The sequence below is a fragment of the Salvia splendens genome, chromosome 1 (genome assembly GCF_004379255.2).
Source record: "Salvia splendens isolate huo1 chromosome 1, SspV2, whole genome shotgun sequence".
NCBI lineage: Eukaryota > Viridiplantae > Streptophyta > Magnoliopsida > Lamiales > Lamiaceae > Salvia > Salvia splendens.
In genome coordinates this window covers 42,219,666-42,240,067 of record NC_056032.1, presented here as the reverse complement: position 1 = coordinate 42,240,067, position 20,402 = coordinate 42,219,666, and the positions used below count along the sequence as shown (strand labels likewise).

General features: G+C 38.6%; 1 protein-coding gene and 2 pseudogenes across 1 annotated transcript; 2 read left to right on the top strand and 1 right to left on the bottom strand.

The window, feature by feature from the left end:
- Positions 1-108: 108 nt before the first annotated feature.
- Positions 109-3,040, bottom strand: LOC121792070 (annotated as a pseudogene).
- Positions 3,041-12,618: 9,578 nt separating this feature from the next.
- On the top strand, positions 12,619-14,777 carry LOC121800971 (annotated as a pseudogene).
- A 2,375-nt stretch (positions 14,778-17,152) lies between these two features.
- LOC121800815 (uncharacterized protein At4g13200, chloroplastic-like) lies at positions 17,153-19,714 on the top strand. The gene is made up of 3 exons (XM_042200321.1): positions 17,153-17,438; positions 17,796-17,950; positions 19,306-19,714. Exons 1-3 carry the CDS (start codon positions 17,255-17,257, stop codon positions 19,519-19,521), a joined length of 555 nt encoding a protein of 184 aa, XP_042056255.1. The 5' UTR covers positions 17,153-17,254; the 3' UTR covers positions 19,522-19,714.
- The last annotated feature ends 688 nt before the right edge of the window (positions 19,715-20,402 follow it).

Genomic DNA, 20,402 nt, shown 5'->3' with positions numbered 1-20,402 from the left:
GTTACCCAGTTATTAGGTGTTTCATACATTTCTTGACTTGAAAATTTCCATATATTTTTCCGGTTGTATTTTCTTAATGGTTATAAAAGGTGACAAAAAAACTAAATTGAATTCTCAAGTTACATGTAAAGACTAGAAACAAAGGTACATATTGGTTAAATCAATTCCTATAATTTTCTATGCCTCTAAAAGAATTTAATTCATTCTAACTGAAACATATGTCAAAATAATGTAATGTAATCTGTCGTCAATGAGAGAATATATAATCTTGATGATCAGCAGCGGACACCTTTGCGGCAGTGTAGCGCCCCAGCATCACTGGTGAGTGTTGCTACCAACGAAGAAGGCTTGGCTGCAAGGCTCGAAGCCCTAGCGTAGCTGCTTGCTTCCCGTTTCCCCGACGCTGTGAAATACGCGCCATTTAGCAGACGATCACCCTCCGATTTCCAGTTCCAGCTCTTCCACGTCTCATCATTCACTATTCTCTTCGTTACCTGGTTGACACGATGAAAAATACTTTAGTACTATTTCTATAATTTGGTGCTAAGCTTTTTTGAAGTTATTGAAAAAAACCTCTTTAGCAAAAGGGTTGTTGGAGGCAAGGAATCTGTTGCCTTGGCTGTTGATGGTGGGATTCGCACTACCACCAATAGCATACATCTCCCATGAAGTGTAGTCATTGTTTACCACATGAAAATACCCATGCCTGCACCTGAGTTATAAATACAATTTGTTGGTCTAATTAGCATAATAGATGTATTATATTTTAATTAATTGTTTTAGATAAATATTACCTTGGCATCCTTTGGATTAGGCCCTCCCCAAAATGATTGTATGCCACAGTTACTTGCATCCCCTTGTCTCCCATGTATGAGTCACTGTGTCCTAACAACATAACTTCATTGTGGTGAGAGAAGTGATTGTTGGAAATAGTAATCGCGGTTGATCCCATGGTTGCATCGACGAGCCCGTCGGCGCATTTGGCCAGCGAGTTATGGTCGATCCACACGTGGCTCGATGCGTAGATCGATATCGCATCTCCGTCCGCCATGGTCCGGTACCCGTAGCTGGAGGGCGAGGTCCGGACCATGGCGTTCCCGGTGGGCTTGCAGTCGTGGATGCTGAGGCCGTGGACGATCACATTGGTGACGCCCCGGATGGTGAGGCATGCGCCGTTGGCGATGTGGACGTCGGCCCCGCGGCCGTCGATGGTCTTGAAGCTGTTGATGAGGAGCTCGTGTTTGAGCGTGATCACCATGTCGCGCTTGAACACGATCCACAGGGCCGGTCCTGGATCACGGCATACCTGAGGTGCCTGGGCGCGGGTTCATCACGTCCTCGTCGCTCGGGTCAGTCACCACGTAGTAGCGGCCGTCCCGGCCCCCGACGGCCTTGTGGCCGAAGCCGATCGCGCAGTCAGCCAGACGGCGGCGATTGCGGATCCAGTTGGGGTCGCACCGCCAACAGTCGTCGATGGGGTTTCCTGTCCCACATGATAAGGACTCCAACTTCCTCGATTCTGTTCGGTTTCGAATAGTCCTATATTTTCGTTGACAAGTTAATTAAGTATTATAATATGATGGTGCTTACATATCACCATGGCAGCTACAGCTGCGGGATCATTTTCAGTTGCATTTCTGATCTGCAAGTTCAAACCACAAAAAACAAATTTAATTGATGAACTCACATTGATTAAAGAGATTGAATTAGATAATTTAGTACCTTGATGCAGCGGGAGTTGCAATGGCGAGCAGCAGAAATATAGAGAGAGCAAATGTTTTGAAGAAAATCGGCATTGATAGAAGCTTGCGAAGAAGAAGAAGAAGAAAGAAGAAGAATCAATGGAGGAGTTGCTTGATTTGTATCAGTAGAAATGGGAATGAATGAATGAATTGGAGAAGGCTCGAGAGTGTTTATATACATATGAAAGCGGTGGAAAGTCCACGTACGTACATATACAAAGATACTATATGAGTATATGGTTTGCATTGTATTTTGCCCAACTTAATTGGACTTGGACTTAACCGTCGTCAGTTAGGTCAATTATTAGGTTATTTCCAATTTCCAATTTCATTCATCCTAGCTTAATACTATATATCTGTCTCTGTCGGTGAGAATTCATATTTCTCTCGTGTCATTTACGAATTTGAATTTTATTACTTGTGATGTCTGTGGGATATGACCAAAATATTGTTGTATATTAATATATAAATAGTGATGAGAAGATAATATGTAGTTAAAAAATTGCTTAGTGTTTGTTAGAGTTGGTGTTGTGTTTGGTGTTTGAGCACAACGAATGAGTTTTTTATTTATAGTTGACCGGCAGCACTTGTTGGTCTTAAAGCGTGTATACGACGCCCCAATATTAGTTAAGAATGCATGTTTTATGTGATATATAATAATTGCCTAATAGTCTTATAGAGAGAGAGATGCATTTATCTCTTATAGAGATGCATTCTATATCCGACACAAAGATGTCGGAAACACACACAACAAACATTGCTGCTTATCCACAATCTACATCATCAACCGTCTTCCCTTTTTTTTTATCTCCTAATTATTACTAGTACTTTTTACCTCATCTTTTTATATTTTATTCATTTTTATTTCATATTATTATTTAATTCTAATTAATTTCAATCCACCATAATTTGACTGAAATACAAAATTCATTAAAATTCTAAATTATACATTTTACTGCAAATTATGTCCATGTAATGAATCCGGCACAGATCAAATCGGAGACTAAATATTATTAGTAGTAGTTGATTAAAATCTGAATTGTGTGGACACATTACATTTGTGATTTGTCTACAAATGCAGAGACAAATCAAGCTTCTGGTCTCTGCGCGCGCCTCTCGTGATAATCCTCGTCATCGATGCACCTAACCCGACTCCACTGACCACAGTACGCCGAGCTCTGCTCATGCGCAACGCTGTACTGATACAGCGCCGCCGCACCGTGAACTGCGTACTGCGGTGGATTGATAATGCCGACGGGGTAGCCGGGAGAGAAGAAGAGGGGCGGCGGCGACGGCATCAGAGCGTAGTCCGTGGCCGCCCTCTTCGTCTTCCCCGCGGCGCTCCTCTCCTTCTGTGGGGCGTTTTGATGGCCGCCTAGCGCCTGCGAGCTGTGGAACTTTCTAGAACAATATGTGCATGGAAATGATTTTGCTGCTTCTTCTCCTTTATTCGATGAGCCCTCCATTTCCTGTTTAATAAATTGGAAGTTCGAGTCATCTCCAATTTTTTTTGTAATATTAATAGATCAACTAGTGTAGATGTGAGAATTCGTCGATGCACTTCTGAACTCACGTTAGTATGATATTGTCCATTTGACTAAACTTTTACAGTTTATATTCTTGGAGATTTTTCAAAAGTTCTCGTACTAATGGAGTTGGATAGATATATAGTAGCTTGGAACTTTTATGTATTTTTTGATTTGGGTGTGGTTTGTACTTCAACAGTAAAAAAATGAGAAAGATGAGCAGAGAAGAGAATAAACCTGTTAGAAGAGTCTTGAATCTTGATGTAGTAGTGTGTGTGATTTGAATTTTGATTTGGAATGTGGGAGGAGAGATGTTGGTTAAGGTTGGAATGTGTGTGTGGTATTTATAAGGGAGAGTGTGCATTGGGATTTGAGACATTTGGCACAAGAGAAGGTGGTATGTATGGGTCCACACAGAAGGGATAAGAGAGAGAGATAAATGCTCTTTCACTCAACTCAGAGTGTAGTTTTTGAAGAGAGTGATTGGAGAGAGAGTGTGTGTGTAAAGATTATACCCTTTTTCAGGCAAATTGATTGTGCATTTTATTGGAAGGATGAGTTGAGATGTAGTTGTATGTTGGTGTTATCTTGTTCATAAAAAAGAGTGCTCAAAATTTGAGGTTTTTATACAGATTCAACTAACCTGCTACTGGAATATATGCCCATATACCATGTTCTTTTTATCCCTTCTTTTATTTTACTTTCTTCAAAAAAATCCTTCATGCTTCATTAGTATATGTATCATCATCTAGAAATTAAAATATGAAATTATGTTTTTATTTTTCTATTTTATTTAGGGTATAATAACAAAGAACAGTATGACTACATATGTTTTCTCGAAAAGAAGCCGAGACCCTACTGCAGGCCCATCAGAGTCGGAAAAGTCCATTAAATTTGACTTACAGATTCATCAGCGATCATACTGTGCAAAACTCTGTCCCAACTCTTTGGGGTTAGGTTTCACTTCCGTTCTTCATCCGTCATTCATTAGCAACGACAACCACCACACCGCCTCTACCTTTCGACGCCAACTATGTCTGATCCCACAAGTTCCTCTTCTAGATTCACACACACTAAGTGATTCCAACAACTCAAACTTCATACCCTTCCAATTTATAGATTTTTAAAATCTCACTATATTTAATGTAATGGTATAATTAAATGGATCCTGCACACAGTCATCAAGGGTCATGAATGCCATATGCTAGTATCCAACAATTTGCACGTCTCTCTCTCTCTCTCTCACTCATAAAGGGGGGTGATGGGGTTAGCCAGTAATTGCCCCATTTTTATCCTGACTTTCCACCGCCAAACCCTATCCAACATGTTCCTCTTTTACTTGTACACCGTTTTCGCATCTTCATGTTTAACATTTTCATCACAAATTCTTTTCTCATCTTCGATTTTTTTCTTTTTTTCTGAGGCTATACTATTCAATTTTTCATTTTCTTTTTGTCTATTTTAAAAGAATTAGTCTTTACCCAAATCATATCATATACACAAAGCCGCATGGGCTGCTCAGATTTGAATATTTAAATGATGGATCGAGTAAGATTTTATTTCACTTCCTTACATTTGGCACCCATTTTGGTTTACATGAATCGAGCATCCCGATGTATATTCTGACATTGGATCATTTCCAAGTTAAGAATTGAATCTATTTATCTACATGCTCATATGCATCTTGGACCAATTATTTAAGGGAATTGTTTTTTTATTTCACCGAATTATTTAACATGAATATCCAAATTCAATAATCGGTTCAAACCCAATTCCACTTGCATTATAATCACACGTAGGAGTAATTGATACAGGCCCAAGGTTAGCTTGGGCCAATTAAATACTCGTGTCCCGAGATACAAGATTACTAAACATGGCCCACGTTTCATTAGATCGATCCTATTAAATTATTTTATTTATTAAACAATAAAATAAAAATCACTACTAATTTAATTTTATCATTATATCTTATTAATTATCTCGGGCTTTAAAATTAGTACTCCTTAGACCACAAAAATATGCCTATTTACATTTTCACGCATCCACCAAAAATACATACTCCATCCGTTCCATGTTAATAGAGACGTTTCATTTTCTGCACTTGTTTTACAAAATAATACTATTAATAAATAATAAATAGTTAAAGTTGAGAAAGAGTAAAGTAAAAGAGAGTGTTTTGGACATTAACCATAAAAATATCATTAGTTTATCAAACACACTTCACTCAAACACGCTCTTAAGTTGCATTGAGAGAATTGTATATTCAAATAAATACGTAAAGGTTAAGTTATTTCATGATTAATCATATGATGAAACTTTTAAAAACAATATGATAGAAATCCATGGGTTCCATCCTAAAATCAATTGGTGATAGGAGGAGGGGCACATGAGACTTATATACTAGTTTCAGTTTTATATCTTGACACCGATGTGGGACAGTTATATGTTATATTTTTAGTTTCGATTGGACAATCGGTCCAATTTTTTTTCTAATCGATTGGACAATCGGTCCAATTTTTTCCTTCAAGGTTCATTGGACTTTTTTCTAATCGATTGGACAATCGGTCCAATTTTTGGACTTTTTTCTAATCGATTGGACAATCGGTCCAATTTTTTTTCTAATCGATTGGACAATCGGTCCAATTTTTTCCTTCAAGGTGAACCTTGGAGGGGTTGGACTTTTTTCTAATCGATTGGACAATCGGTCCAATTTTTTCCGATCAGTTGGGACCACTTGGCCCAAATTTTCAGCCCAGTAGTAATATGCTGGGTCAGTCATTTTTTTCGGTTTCAGCCCCCTTGGAGGGGTTGGACTTTTTTCTAATCGATTGGACAATCGGTCCAAATTTTTTCCGATCAGTTGGGACCACTTGGCCAAATTTTCAGCCCAGTAATACTGCTGGGTCAGTCATTTTTTTTCGGTTTCAGCCCAGATATACTGCTGGGTCAGTTAAATATGACCCACAGTCGGCGACCCGCTCTGATACCATGATAGAAATCCATGGGTTCCATCCTAAAACCAATTGGTGATAGGAGGAGGGGCCCATGAGACTTATATACTATTTCAGTTTTTATCTTGACACCGATGTGGGACAGTTATATGTTATATTTTTAGTTTCAATTGCCAACACAATATACATTTCGAATCACAAGCCAACCAGTCCCCACTTACTGCCTAGTTGTCTCACCATCTTATATTAATCACATTTATATTGATATTAACACATAGATATCTTCTCATTTCTACGTTATTAATTACCCATTTTCCACTAGAGGAAATTGGCAAAGTGATAGAATCTTAGGGGATATAGAGACAGCACAGATAGATTACCACTGCTGTCCTATTTGACCAAACAAACTGTCTCACATATTCTCTCCTCACTATCCACATTTTGGAATCATTTATAATAAAAAAAAATAAACAAAACGTAACATGCAGCTGATCTATCCACGCAATTTCTTGAACCAAAATGATCGCTGTTCACATGCAAAAATAATTTTAACAAATCTATTATACTATATATAAAACAGATCCTTAATTGAAAGAGGAATTAAGGAGAGGAGACAGAAATAGGGAAAAGGTTACATGAAGACTAAGAAAGAAGAGATTGCTAATCACAAGGTGGATTCTGCAGCATCTCATGTAGGAAACAAAGTCTTACCTATAACTGATTCAGCGTCGTCGTCGTCAGCAGCAACAAGCAGCGAACAATGTCCGAACACAGACAGCAAGAAAGAGAAGACGAAAGGCGACAAGATGAACACCATTGCAAGGATGAAGGTGTTGCTGAAATGGGCAGCAGCTGCCAGGACTGACAAAGGAGCAAATACATTGGTAGAAAGGTAACAACATTTATATGCATATATACTTTTCATTTTTGAGAATATTACTTGTCAGTGACGAATTCAAGATTTTCGATTTAGAATGCTAAACGGCCCTATCATTGACCATATAACATTAATTGCTTATTTGATTGTGGGATCTATATCACACCGGATGTGTTGGGGGAGCTCGAGCACCCCAAAAAGTTAAATAAATTTTATTCCACAAGTCTACAACCATTTAACGATAGTCTAATTTTATATTTTTGGTAATATGCCACCTCATTTTTTTGTCACTTAATATTAATTTATTCAACTTGGGCAAACAATTTTATTTTTTTCTCTTATTTTATCAAATTTACACTAAAACTCTGTCGTTCACAGTTAAGACGGTTAGTGGCTAACGGAAAAAGTATTTATTTAATTATTTTCAATTTTAACACCCTTGTTGCCAAACTTTTTTTCTGCGTCCGCCTCTTATATCGGGATGTTCAGGTGTTGCATTTTAGGAACAAATCAGCAGGGCTGAAGGTGGTGAGAGACGAGGACGAGCTGAGCAACGAGTCTCCAAAAATAAGCTTCAGATGGGATGTGGAGAGCTGCTCCACCACTTCATCTGTCTATTCCGCCATCTCTGCAGTGGCTTCGTCGCTGAGACACGACCACCTCCTCGGTGCATCCTCACTGAACTCCACGCCTCTGCGCGTTAGAGGCCGCTCTCGGCCGGGAAACTGGATCACCACAGATTCTGAATGTGAGTGTGGATATAAGTGACTTTGGTTGATTATGATTTGAATTAGTAAATAGTGATCTAATTGTAACATTTTACTAATTTTGGACAGTTGTTGTGCTGGAGTTGTGAAGATGGGATGCAGAGATCTAATGTTTCACATGTCATAATTGCCATGTTTATCGGTTGAAATGTCAGGATATTTATGTTAGTTTGTGGTTGGATGATTGAAGTTCTATTTGTTTAATGAACATGCTAATCAACATATGCATATGTCTTAACTAATTTTAAGATTTGTTTTCTTGCTAACTAACTCTTTAAACCAACTTGAGATGTTGTTGCATGCCCTGGTGGCGGATCCAAGTAGGGATCAACTGCATTGTTTAATTAAAGAGCCAATTAATGTAGTACAGTATTTTTATAGTGATTTATTTATTTTCTAAAAATCTAATCATATATTTTTATCAATTACTACACTAACTAGTCTAATTATGTGTTTATTGGCACAATATATAATTTGAATCTCATGAGAAAAAGAATATTAAAATTTTAGGCCCACGTGCAAGCCCTAAAATTCGTCAATTTCACAACCCGCTTTCAATCCCTTTTGTCCTATTATTATTAAACATGTTGTTATTTTCTCCCAATAAAAATCATGGAGGGTAGTCCCCCATCATCAACACTTAATCACCACTTGCCTCGCTTGCAAGAACGGGCCAATAATTCTATTTAGGTGGGGCATAAATATATATGAATTGTTTTAAAATTTGAAAAGGAATATATAAAAAAATTTGAAAAACATTAAAAATTAAATACTACTATTAAAATAGTATGAACGAAATTTTTTTAGGTGGGACTCAAGTAGCTCCGTCCCTGGTTGCCTACAAGATCCTAGCTCTTTTCTCTCTCAATTGCCACCGGTCGTCGCCTCTCATCTCCCTCGTCTTCTCCAATTTGAAATCGATACAGAGATCGTTGATCGGGAGCTTGGACACCTCCCGAGCTTATAAAGTTCAACATATAAATATAACTCTCCCCAAAAATAAGTTTTTCAACAACAAATTATTTTCTCGAAAGATTATATTTACAAAAATAATTATATTATCGTTTATTATTTTGCATATTATTCCCATTTCGTAATTTTTTTTATGTCTAACTATGACTTCTTTTTTTTTCTCTGACGCGTAATTTCATCTCTAGCTTATAAGCTCTTTAAAATATACACTACTTCCTAAAGCGAGCTCTTTAAAATATACACTACTTCCTAAAGCGAGTCTATCGATTTAATGTGCTTGAGTGTGGTGTGTAGTGTATGAATTAGCTCCAAAAATAATGGTACACATAAATATACTGTCATGTAACTTAATTATAGTAAGCTAAGAGCACCCACAACCGTGTTCTTGCCAGCGAGCACGGTGTGGGCTCAGCCCCACTTTTTCTGCCTGCTCTCTAGCAAGAGCACAACCCTCACAGCTGTGCTCTTCCGCAAGTACGAGCACATTCAATTTAAAAATTCAATTAAACAAAAATATTCCATAATATTAAAATTCATTAAAAAAACCTAAATAATATTACAAATGACAAATAAAATAAAAACGAAATAATTAAAAATCCTAAAAATTAAAAAGTACATAATTAAAATCCTAAAAATAAAAATTACATAATTAAAAATTGCAGCTGCCCGCCTTCTTCTTCGGAGCCGGCGTCGGATAGGGATATCGACCTTGACCGTTTGGAGGAGCTGCTAGAGGAGGATGTTATGCCTCCCCTATACTTCGTGTGCGTCCGCTTCTCCTGCCAAACGTTGAGGTACTTGAATGGCTTGTAGTTCATGGATTGATAGGTGCTCATCACGGCAGTGATGATGTCGACCTCGCTCCGGCCGCTCCCCGTCGACCGCTCTTCCTGGAGGAAATAGCCATTGAACTTGCCAATTTCTTCGTTGGCTTTGTATATGGCGTTGCGCACCATACTCTCGTTGTTGCCCTCGATTGTTCCCGCCAGCAGGTTTTCATTGTACCGGCGACAGATGCGCCACCAATAATGATCGCCGGATTGGTTCGTGCCAACCATCGGATCTTCGGAGATTTCCAAGTATGCTGCGAACAATTTATCCATCTCTGCCGGAGTGTACGGTGTGCGGACACCGCGAGTAGGAGGAGTCGGAGTATGGGAGGGGGCGGTCGGCCTAGGCTCGGGTGTCCACCAGTATTGCCCTTCGGGGCATCTTGGTCGTCGATTGGGTATGGCCGGTAGCCACCCGGAACGCCCGAACTTTGGGTTTGAGGAGGGGCCGAATATTCCATTTCCGGACTAGGAAACGGTTGTGAAGAGAACCATTCAGAGTTCCAACCGTGGGAGCCTGGGGGGTTATTGCCTTGGCCGGACATTGTTATGTTGTAGGAGTGGAAGAAAGATTGAGAATGTATATGAGAGAATAAAGATGAGAATGGATATGAGAGAATGAAGATGAGAATGGATATGTGAGAATGAAGATGAGAATTGTGTATTGTGGTGTGAATTTTTGGGTGTGAAAGTTGGGGTATTTATAGATGACAATGTGTATTTTTGGGGGAAAAAATATAAAAAATTAAAGTGTTTTAAAAAACGGTAAAAACGGATATATTTTTTTTTGGAAGTGGAAAAATATTTTTCTTATTTTAATCGGTTTTTAATTAAAAACTGATTTTAATTAAAAACTGATTTTTAATTAAAAAAATTCCAAGGCAACGGCTATGCCGTTGTCCAATCACTGCGCGCCACGTCAGCTGCTCGCTGGCACGGACGTGCTCGATGCATCGAGCAGCGCCGTGCCAGCGGCGCGAACGCAGCAGCGGCGGAGCTCATCCTTGCCCGCGGCACGGACGGACGGACGCCGTCCGTCCACCGTTGCAGATGCTCTAACTAGCTACCAAATAATCGTCCAGATTCGTTACGCCAAATTCCAGAACAAGGTTAACTACGTTGCCGTCGCCATATATACATACATACATATATGTATACTGTATCTTCCTTGTATTGAAGGCCAGATTCATTCTGGGGCTTCTCAAGAATGTTTTTGTTTTGATTTGTTTTTCTCTTTACAATCCACTTAAATCGTTTCTAGAAAGTTACTGTTCTTATCAAATTACAAAATGGTATTCTTAATTTGCACCCACCCCACTTTTGAAGTACTCTAAGAGCATCCGCAATGGCGGACGTCCACGCAGAATTCCCACCGACGTGCGGGAATTCCGTGGCGGACGTCCGCCATTGCGCGTCCCCTGCACGGATATGGAATTCCGCGAAGGAATTCGCAGTTCCGCGGCATTCCGAGCGGAATTCCGTGCGAACGTCCGCCATTGCGTTGACGCTCGCGGAATTTCCGTTTAATGCATTAATTTTTTTTCCGGTTCCTATATATATATCCCGTTGAACTTCATTTCATTCGCACCACTTTATTAACAAGTTTCTCTCTCTCTAAAAATACATTTTTTGTGAATCAACAATGGAGCACCACGACAGCGATTCACCCACCTCGAGCGAGTCACCGACGCCCCATTTTCCCATCGGCGGGAGTACGCCGATGTCCGCTGCGATGCCTCAAATGCCGGGGATGATGCCCCAGTCTCAATAGTATGCGCCAAGCAACTGACCCCCATTACAAGCGAAAGCTTAAGCCCCTCCTCGATAGTATACGCCGCGATTTGGGGCTCGACGGGATGTCGGACGATGACGGCGAGGGGGGTGGCGGCGGCGACGGCGGCGAAGGTGGGGAAGGCGAGAGGACTGGCGACGAGGAATTCGAGGAGCGAGAAGCCGGTTTTTATTTTTATGTACTTTTTTTTAATGAAGTATGCTTTTTTAATAAAGTGGTTGCATTTTCTCCGTATTCGCATCGGAATTTTAATTCCGTAAATTGTTTACTTCTGGAAATTGTCTAATTTGTGAATTTGTGAATTTTTTAAAATTGTGGGAATTCCTTCGGGATTTCCGCAGGGAATTCCGCCACTGTGCAATGAAAATTCCTTATGACGTGGCAGTACAGTGCGAATTCCTTATGACATGGCAGGAGTTGTTTTTGGGAATTCCGCGGGGAATTCTGCCGGGAATTCCGCACCACTGTGGATGCTCTAATGAGTTTTTAGTTCAATAGTCCTAGTCAAAATATTTGTCAAAGCAATCTGCATCAAAACTAATGATATACTCATTTATAAATATCCCGAAATGTTTTTTAATTAAATGCTGAAAATTGGATACCCATTCTCACCTTAACTATAAAATTATACTCATCTCAGTAAAAATATGTAAAATTATACTCATCTTAATAATAAGATCAAAATTGAATTACCATTTCACTATTAATTTACATAAAATTGTGTAAAAGAATGAAATTCCCTAGATGAAATCATCCCTGCGAGGCTGCAATAGATTCAATTAGGATCTCCTGCAATAATAGAAAAAAAACAACCTTTCCTTTTATAGGTTTTGAACTGTCATCAAATTTCAGATAAACATTCCAATACACAAATTCAGTTTATCTAGAGCATGTACACGAGACAATTCAATCTAGAGTATGTCACATATTCAAACCGAATGCGCCATCGGAGTTCATATGTATTACTACTTCATTCGTTCGCCACTTATCATTTAAATTTGTCATTTTCGTCCTTCGTAGATACTTATTTCATTTACTTTTACTATTGTTTGGCGAACAGAAGAAGACTCACACGTGTCAGACAGGATAAGTGGAAAACCTTGTGTTGACAAACACAAGAACGAACCTGGACGTCCTACCGTCTACATTCATTCACCTCTCATAATTCTTCAGCATATAAATCAAATGACTACAATTCTCCCTCTCAATCTCAATCTGCATCTGCTCTTTTCCTAGATTCATTCCAATATCTTCCTCACCAATTGGATACACATATATATAGTATATACATAGAGAGAGAGAGAAAAAAAAAATGGAAAGTGGGTCGAGGAAGAAGAGAGGAAATGATCTCTTTCATGTAATTCACAAAGTTCCTTGTGGCGATGGGCCTTATGTCCGAGCTAAACATGCTCAGGTAATCACATACTTTTTCATTTTCTTCCTTTTTGAGATTTTATGTTTTACTGTTCATCATTAGTTTGATTATGATGCTAACTAGCAAATTAAGGATCAATTAATGATACCATGTGTTTGTTATAATGGAATTTTAGATCTTATAAGGATGATATGATATAGTTTAGGGAGATTTGTGCTACATATTGTTGTACCTGAGATTAATCTAATGAGAGTAGTTGACATTGTCTTTTATCATTTCAGGTATTTTTATTCATGTACATTAATTAATCTACACCTATGTAATTAATTTTATTATGATTTGATTGGATGTGGTATTAATCCTCCTATTTAATTGCACTTCAAATAAAATTTTTTTGTATAAGATAAAAATTGACTGTTTTTTATTTATAGTAACAATTATGAGGCTTATTATGCAGATGATAACTTCTATTTTGTGATGGAAAAATTAAAGTTATGGACTAGCTAGTTCTCTAGGAGTTACAGTATCCAAAATGAAATTTATAAATACATTGATAGAATCTCATTCCTAACACTATTTTGTCCATCAACAACATTAACACAAGTATGCTTTTGCTTTCGTATTTTTCTGATATGAAATGGTTACATGCTGGATTGCATTTGCAGCTAGTTGAGAAGGATGCGGAGGGAGCGATAGTGTGGTTTTGGAAGGCTATAAACGCAGGGAGATAGAGTCGAAAGCGCCCTCAAAGACATGGCCGTCGTCATGAAGCAACTCAACAGACCTCAAGAGGCAATCGAAGCCATCAAATCCTTCCGCTCCTTTTGCCCCAGAAATTCCCAAGAGTCACTTGATAACATTCTCATAGACTTGTACAAGGTATGTATGTATACATTAAGGGACCATTTGATTAGGTCATTTCGGTCAGATAACTCTAAGATAGATGAGTTATCTACCTTAGCAAACGGCCCCTAAACATATAATGTTTTTATACACATACTGATATGTTTGGATATAAACATTGCAGAAATGTGGAAAAGTTGATGAGCAAATTGTGCTTCTAAAACATAAGCTCAAACTCATATATTTAGGGGAGGCTTTCAATGGGAAGCCCACCAAAACTGCAAGATCTCATGGGAAGAAGTTTCAGGTTTCTGTCAAGCAAGAAACATCAAGAATTTTGGTATGTGGATTTTAATTTATTGCTCTTCAATAAGTACATATATATGTAAATAATTTGATTACTTTGAAAACACAGGGAAACTTAGCTTGGGCATATATGCAGAAGTCCAACTTCCTAGCAGCAGAAGTGGTATACCGGAAAGCTCAAATGATCGATCCGGACGCGAACAAGGCCTTAAACTTATGCCATTGCCTCATCAAGCAAACACGTTACCATGAGGCTAGCTTGGTTCTTCAAGAGGTGCTGCAACACAAGCTCCCGGGCTCTGACGACCCTAAGTCCGAGGAATAAGGCCGGAGAGCTGTCGTTGGAGCTCGATTTCAAGCTGCCCAATGACCCCGCCCTTCGAAGATGATTTTGTCTTCGAGGATGATTTTGTCGAAGCTCTAGAGCGTGTCATGAACGAATGGGCGCCTCCTAGAACGAGAAGGCTGCCGATTTTTGAAGAGATCTCACAGTTTAGAGATCAGTTGGCTTGTTGATTTTTTTTTATTTTTTATTTTTAATTGTGTTGTGTTTATATGAATGATATGTGTATATGTGGTGTGGAGATGGGAAGTTTGTGGAGATCGATGTAACGAATAAAGGGTCTCATTTGTATTAATGGGTTGTTTTAGATTGTGGAGTTACCCACTTCTTGATTCTTTTGATTGGGTATATTTGTATTTTCATTATGTTTATGGACTAGATAAAGATTTATTATTGGGTCAACTTATTTGAGGACCCAGTAAATTTTAAATGGTAGGATTTATATAATCTTAATTTCATGTTTCGAATTTAATGTATATTTTATTATATGAGCGATAAAAATTCTAGTGATGTTATAGTAAGAACTAAGAAGAAAAGAAAAAAGAAGGCCCTTCCTTGTATCCCGGTGAGGAGTAAGTTATGTATATACAAAGTCCCTATTTTTTACTATCTGATGAATATTTTATGAAATAAATTGCATCAGCCTCTGGAAAACCCATTTCATATATTTTTTACTACTTTTTAAAAAATACAAGAATTAAAAAGAAGTACCTCAAAATATCCAGAAACCTCTAGCGCAATTTATTATAATTATAATTATAATTGTTGCCCCTAATTTTCGTCATCTTAAAGACATATACCTATATCATGGTTTATAAACAATCAATTTTTATTTAGAAAAATTAATTATATCCCACTTTACAACAATGAAACGATGAGTCAATTTACCAAATTCTTAGAGCATCACTAGCGCTGTGGGCCGGACCGCACTTGGGGTTCCGGCCCGCGGCTTCGCGCGTTGGAGGGAGCATATTCGCGGCCTGGGCCGCACCTGGTGACGCAGTCGCGTACCCGGGCCGCGCCCAGGTCCCGTCCTGGCTGTGCATTATAGGTGCTCGGGCCGTGCCCGAACGAGTCCCGGCCCGGCGTTGGAGGTGCTTCGGGCCGGACCGCAAGCCCCATTATTTTATTTTTTTTATTTTTATTTTTTTTCCTATTTATACTCCATTTCTTCAACATTCTTCCAACAATTTCTCCATTTCTATCCTCTAAATTTTATTTGTGGCTGCTATGGAGTGGTTTAACAGAGACGAACGATAGACGAGTTCGTCAATACCAATAACCGGTACCTCCCGGCATCGCCCAACCCAAATGCAACACCTAGTCCGGGGGTGGCGCCCAACATGGAAATACCATCGCCAGTTAGCACTGATGAGTACGTCATTAGTGATATGGAGCCCGCTGAAGGGAGGGGCAAGGGCAAGGCTGCGGCTGCGGATGATGATGGGCTGAAGAAGTATAGCCCGCATGAGACATTGTGGCTGGCCAAGAACTTCGTCGACGTCTGCGAGGATCCTATCATCTGCAACTAGCAGAGCAGCAAAGTGTTCTGGGAGCGGATTGCCCAGAAATATAACGTTAGTCGATTTAGAATGATGTTCGAGCGTAGCTACGTGAAGCTACGCCAGCATTGGGGTCGGGTCCAGAAGGAGATGAACAAGAGGAATGGCAAGTAAACTAACGTAGTCCGGATGTAGCCGAGCGGGCACAACGAGATGGACCTCGTGGAGAAAGCTAGGGAGGAGTTTTACTCTGACGGGAAGAAGCACTTCAAGTACTACGACGTTTGGAAGATTGTCGAGAAGAGCCTGAAGTACACCGGTGGGGAAGAACCAGGGGCAAGTGGGGCGCCGAAGAGAACCAAAGTTTCCGCCGCCGAAAACTACTCTTCGAGCGAAGGAGGTCCGACAATCGACCTCAAAGTGACGGACGATGACGTCTTCATCTCATCCCCTAGTACTCAAAGCCGTCTGATGGGAACAAAATCGGCAAAGAGGAAAGCGAAGGGGAAGGCAACTACGAGTTACCCCACTATGCCGCCGCCACCTAATCCTTCTTTGGATAAGATATCCGACTCTATGTCGGATATGAGTATTACTTTGCGGATGGGCCAGCTGACGGAGTTGACATCGAGGGATACCTCGACAATGTCGGAGTTCAAGCTCGAGTTGCACCATGAGATGATAGCCTACATTCGCGCACAAATGAAGAAGTAGTTTTTTCATTTTTTAAAATTTTTAGGACTTGTATTTTATTTTCTAGAACTTGTAATTTTTTTTCTAGGATTTGTAATTTTCTTTTTTGGAATGAACAATGAATTTTCCATGTTTTAATTATTCAATGTATTCTATTTTACGATTAAAATATGTTGTAGTTGTGAATAGTGTAATTTAATAGTTATGGCTTGGATGTGGCCTGTAGGGTTAGAGGAGTTGTAGTCTGGGACTGAAATTTAGCGGAATGATGACTTGGGAGGGGACCTGTGGCTTGAATCTTGGTCAGAGCGGTGGATGCTCTTATATGGATTAACTAGGATAAATGAGAATAACACTAATCTTGAAGTATGTAACAAGTTGGATCATCATTTCACTGTTATGTTGTGTAAGATTGGACATAATTTTTTTTTCTTCAAAATCATGAAATTTTCAGAAAAGGAGAGTTTGAAATACTAGTAGGACTTAATATAACATCAAAAATTGAATACATAGATTATAACTAATCCTTAAAAATCAATATAATTAATAACCTATGAATATTTTTCATTCTCCCTATGAATATTTTTTAATCTCCCTATGAATAACTAAATTTTGTGTATTTTTAATCGGGTGGTGTCCAGTAAATCTACGAGACGCCTACGACTTCTGGACTTCATCAGTTCATCACCGTCTGTAATCGGGGAGAGAGAGAGAGAGGACGAAGGGAGAAGGGAAATGAGTGGGCGATTGTCAGCATCCCATTGCCCACCCTCGTATTCGATTCCTTCCCCATCCATAATCCATGTCCCTCGCTGCTCTATTAAGCTACCTGCCCTCCCCCTTTCCCCCTCCAACCTTCACCTCCACTCCTCCAGATCTCCATCCACTACTTTCAGCTGCAACTGCACTCGCAATTCCGGTACGCCTCTTCTCTCTACTGTCTCCGCCTATCAATCTCAATACCCGATTTTGTTTAATTTCCGTAATCCCCCCTCTCTCTATATGTGTTCTTGGTGGTTGCTCTTTACGGTTTATGTTCCAGCTATTTAGGTTTCTGTTCATAGAGTTGGAATTGAGATATCGGAACTGCAAATTCTATGCTATAAACAAGTCTGTACTGGAAATTACCTTTTTTTTAAAAAAAATCAGTTCAGAATGGGAATACAATTTGTAACTATGATAGGGATTTGAGACAATTATGTCGATTGTAATGACAATAAGCTAGTTTAAGATGAAAATTATTTTCGTTACCTAAGAAAAAGTTGTCATTTTTCAGGTGAGAATGAGAGCAGAACAATTTTAGATGCATTTTTCTTGGGAAAGGCAGTGGCTGAAGCACTTAATGAGCGTGTAGAGTCGGTCGTGGGTGAGTTTTTGAGCTCCATTGGCAGATTGCAAGCTGAACAACAGAAGCAAGTAGAAGAATTTCAGGTACTAAATCACTGCTTGCGTATACGATTCTTGTCATGTGATGAGGGGGCTATATCTTACCAGACACTTTGGCTCATTAGCTGCTGCGTCATTTGTCATTCATATGCTTGTATAGCTGAGTGTGTAGAAGGGATAATTCACCATTGAATGGGCTGGTGTGATGCTTGTGAGCTTTGGAGAGAGAACTGGTTTCTACACTCCATCTGCTTTTGTTTTTAGGCCATGATATGCTGTGGTGCCCCTAATTCCTTTATGGGGTGTTTGAAAGGACATATGAATCTATGATCGAGTATTTGAAGCATTGGATAATCAAACAATTTCAAAATTAATCAATCCATGGATGTACTGTATTATTTTTATCTATCTATCTATCTATCCTATCACTCAAAGTAAACACCTCCTTACTATAGAGGATTAAATAGTATTTCGATTTTTAAATGTCGTTGAGAGAAATTAGACACATGAAGAGTCTAGCAAGTCCTGTTGTGTTTGGAAATGTTTGTGACCTTTTCAAGTGTATGAAAACAAGCCTTTTAAATTCATCCTTATTTTGTAATGTGATACTCCACTGTGCCAACAACCGGTTCATTTGTCATTATGTTTCAAATTTGCTTACTTGATTATTATCATGATTGAATGATTCACATTGTTTTCATGGAGAAAAATTCTGATGGATCAATAATCAGTTTGTGACATGGTCACATCATGGTCTCCCTTAACTAAATTGTTTGACAGACTGTAACATTTTCTCAAGAAATCTCAACACTCGAGATATACCAAAAAAGAGTGTAGCTCTCGCCCAGCTTAATATGGGCAGTGGTTTAATTAATTTCTTGAATTTCCACTTTTCAAAACTGGGGTGACTCAGATAATTTGATTTGGTGTAATATGAATAGTGGTTCATATTGGTAAGTAGATGTCTTTTGAAGCTTTGGATCATGATTATGCATTCATATGACATAGAGATGACCAATTACGAATAAATCATCTAAAATTAGTACTCATAAAAGTTGAAAAAGTTCAAGATCGCAAACTTGTCGCTAGCTAAATCTTAAAGTCATTGTGCTATAAGCCAAAGCATGAAAGGTTATTTAGTTCATGTGCTGTTGTGATAGTCAGTTTGAAATACAACAATGTTGTATGTCCTACATTTGCAAGCCATTACCGGTGTAAGCTACGATAATAGTACATTGTGAATCAAATGTGCCTTTGCTACTATTTGTTATATGCATTCTGCCCTGTCTTTGAATTGTAAATGTAATCTTTTTCAGTTGAAGTATAGTTTGTTTCTAACAAGGCTTCTAAGAATTGCCAGTTGTGGCAATCTAAGATCTAAGTTGTATATGTTGCTGCAGAATGAGGTGTTGGAAAAGGCTCGACGGGCCAAAGAGCAAGCAGCAATGGAAGCGAAAGGGCTCGTTCCCCAGGCTAAGTCTGGTGCAGACAAGACATCAGCTGTGAATGGTGTAGCATCGAACACATACTCACCTGCTGAGTCTGTGAACTCTACAACCTCGTCCCTGCAATCGGAGCCTGTCGACCGTGAGGACAATCCTCCCAATGATGGTTGATCATTAGTGATGCTGCGTATGATCACTGCCCCTTGCATAGTTTGCCCTGCAATATAGAGCAGAAGGAATATTGCTGTTATTTACAATACATGCAATGTGTATTCTTTTTTATTGCAAATTTATCATAGAAATATTAAGATAATAATATTTGTCATTAGTTATATGAAAATAAGAGAAGATGGCTTACTCAGAATATTTTTGCATGAAAAATTTTTCAACCAATAAACAAAATGCAGCAAAAGAGTATTCTTAGGGGGGGTTACTCAAAAAGTATCATATTCAACGAATTATGCGTCTAAATAAAAAAAATCAAAGTGAAAGGTAAAAAAAATCAAAGTGAAAGGTTAAGACGCTTCACCTCCAATCTATATGTCGAGGGTTCGAGTAATTACGGCATGATTATTGTCATAAATGCAATTTACCGTTGTACTACTAATTAACATATAATCCTCTTGATATTTTGGGATTATATATTTGCCAGTATCTGAATTGACGTGTCTAATTTATTCGATTGATTTGCCAACATTATTTTATAAGACCAAATCTACATTTATGTACCGTGGCTTTTTAATATTGGGAGATATATAAAAAAGAGGGATGATAAACAACCAAATTTTGTACAACCAAAATCAGGTTATATTAATAATTTGATTTATTAATTATATATTAAAATAATAAATATAGTAAGTGGACAAATTAAAAAGATTTATTAGCCTTTAACCTCATTTTTTATTTTAATATTTGAATTTTCTTTCTATTATTTTTAAAATTTGAATTAAAGTATGCACTAATTACATTTATGGTTCCAAAAAAGTAAAAAAATTATACGCAAATCATAAATATATGACCACAATATTATGCACTTTCCATGTACTATATAT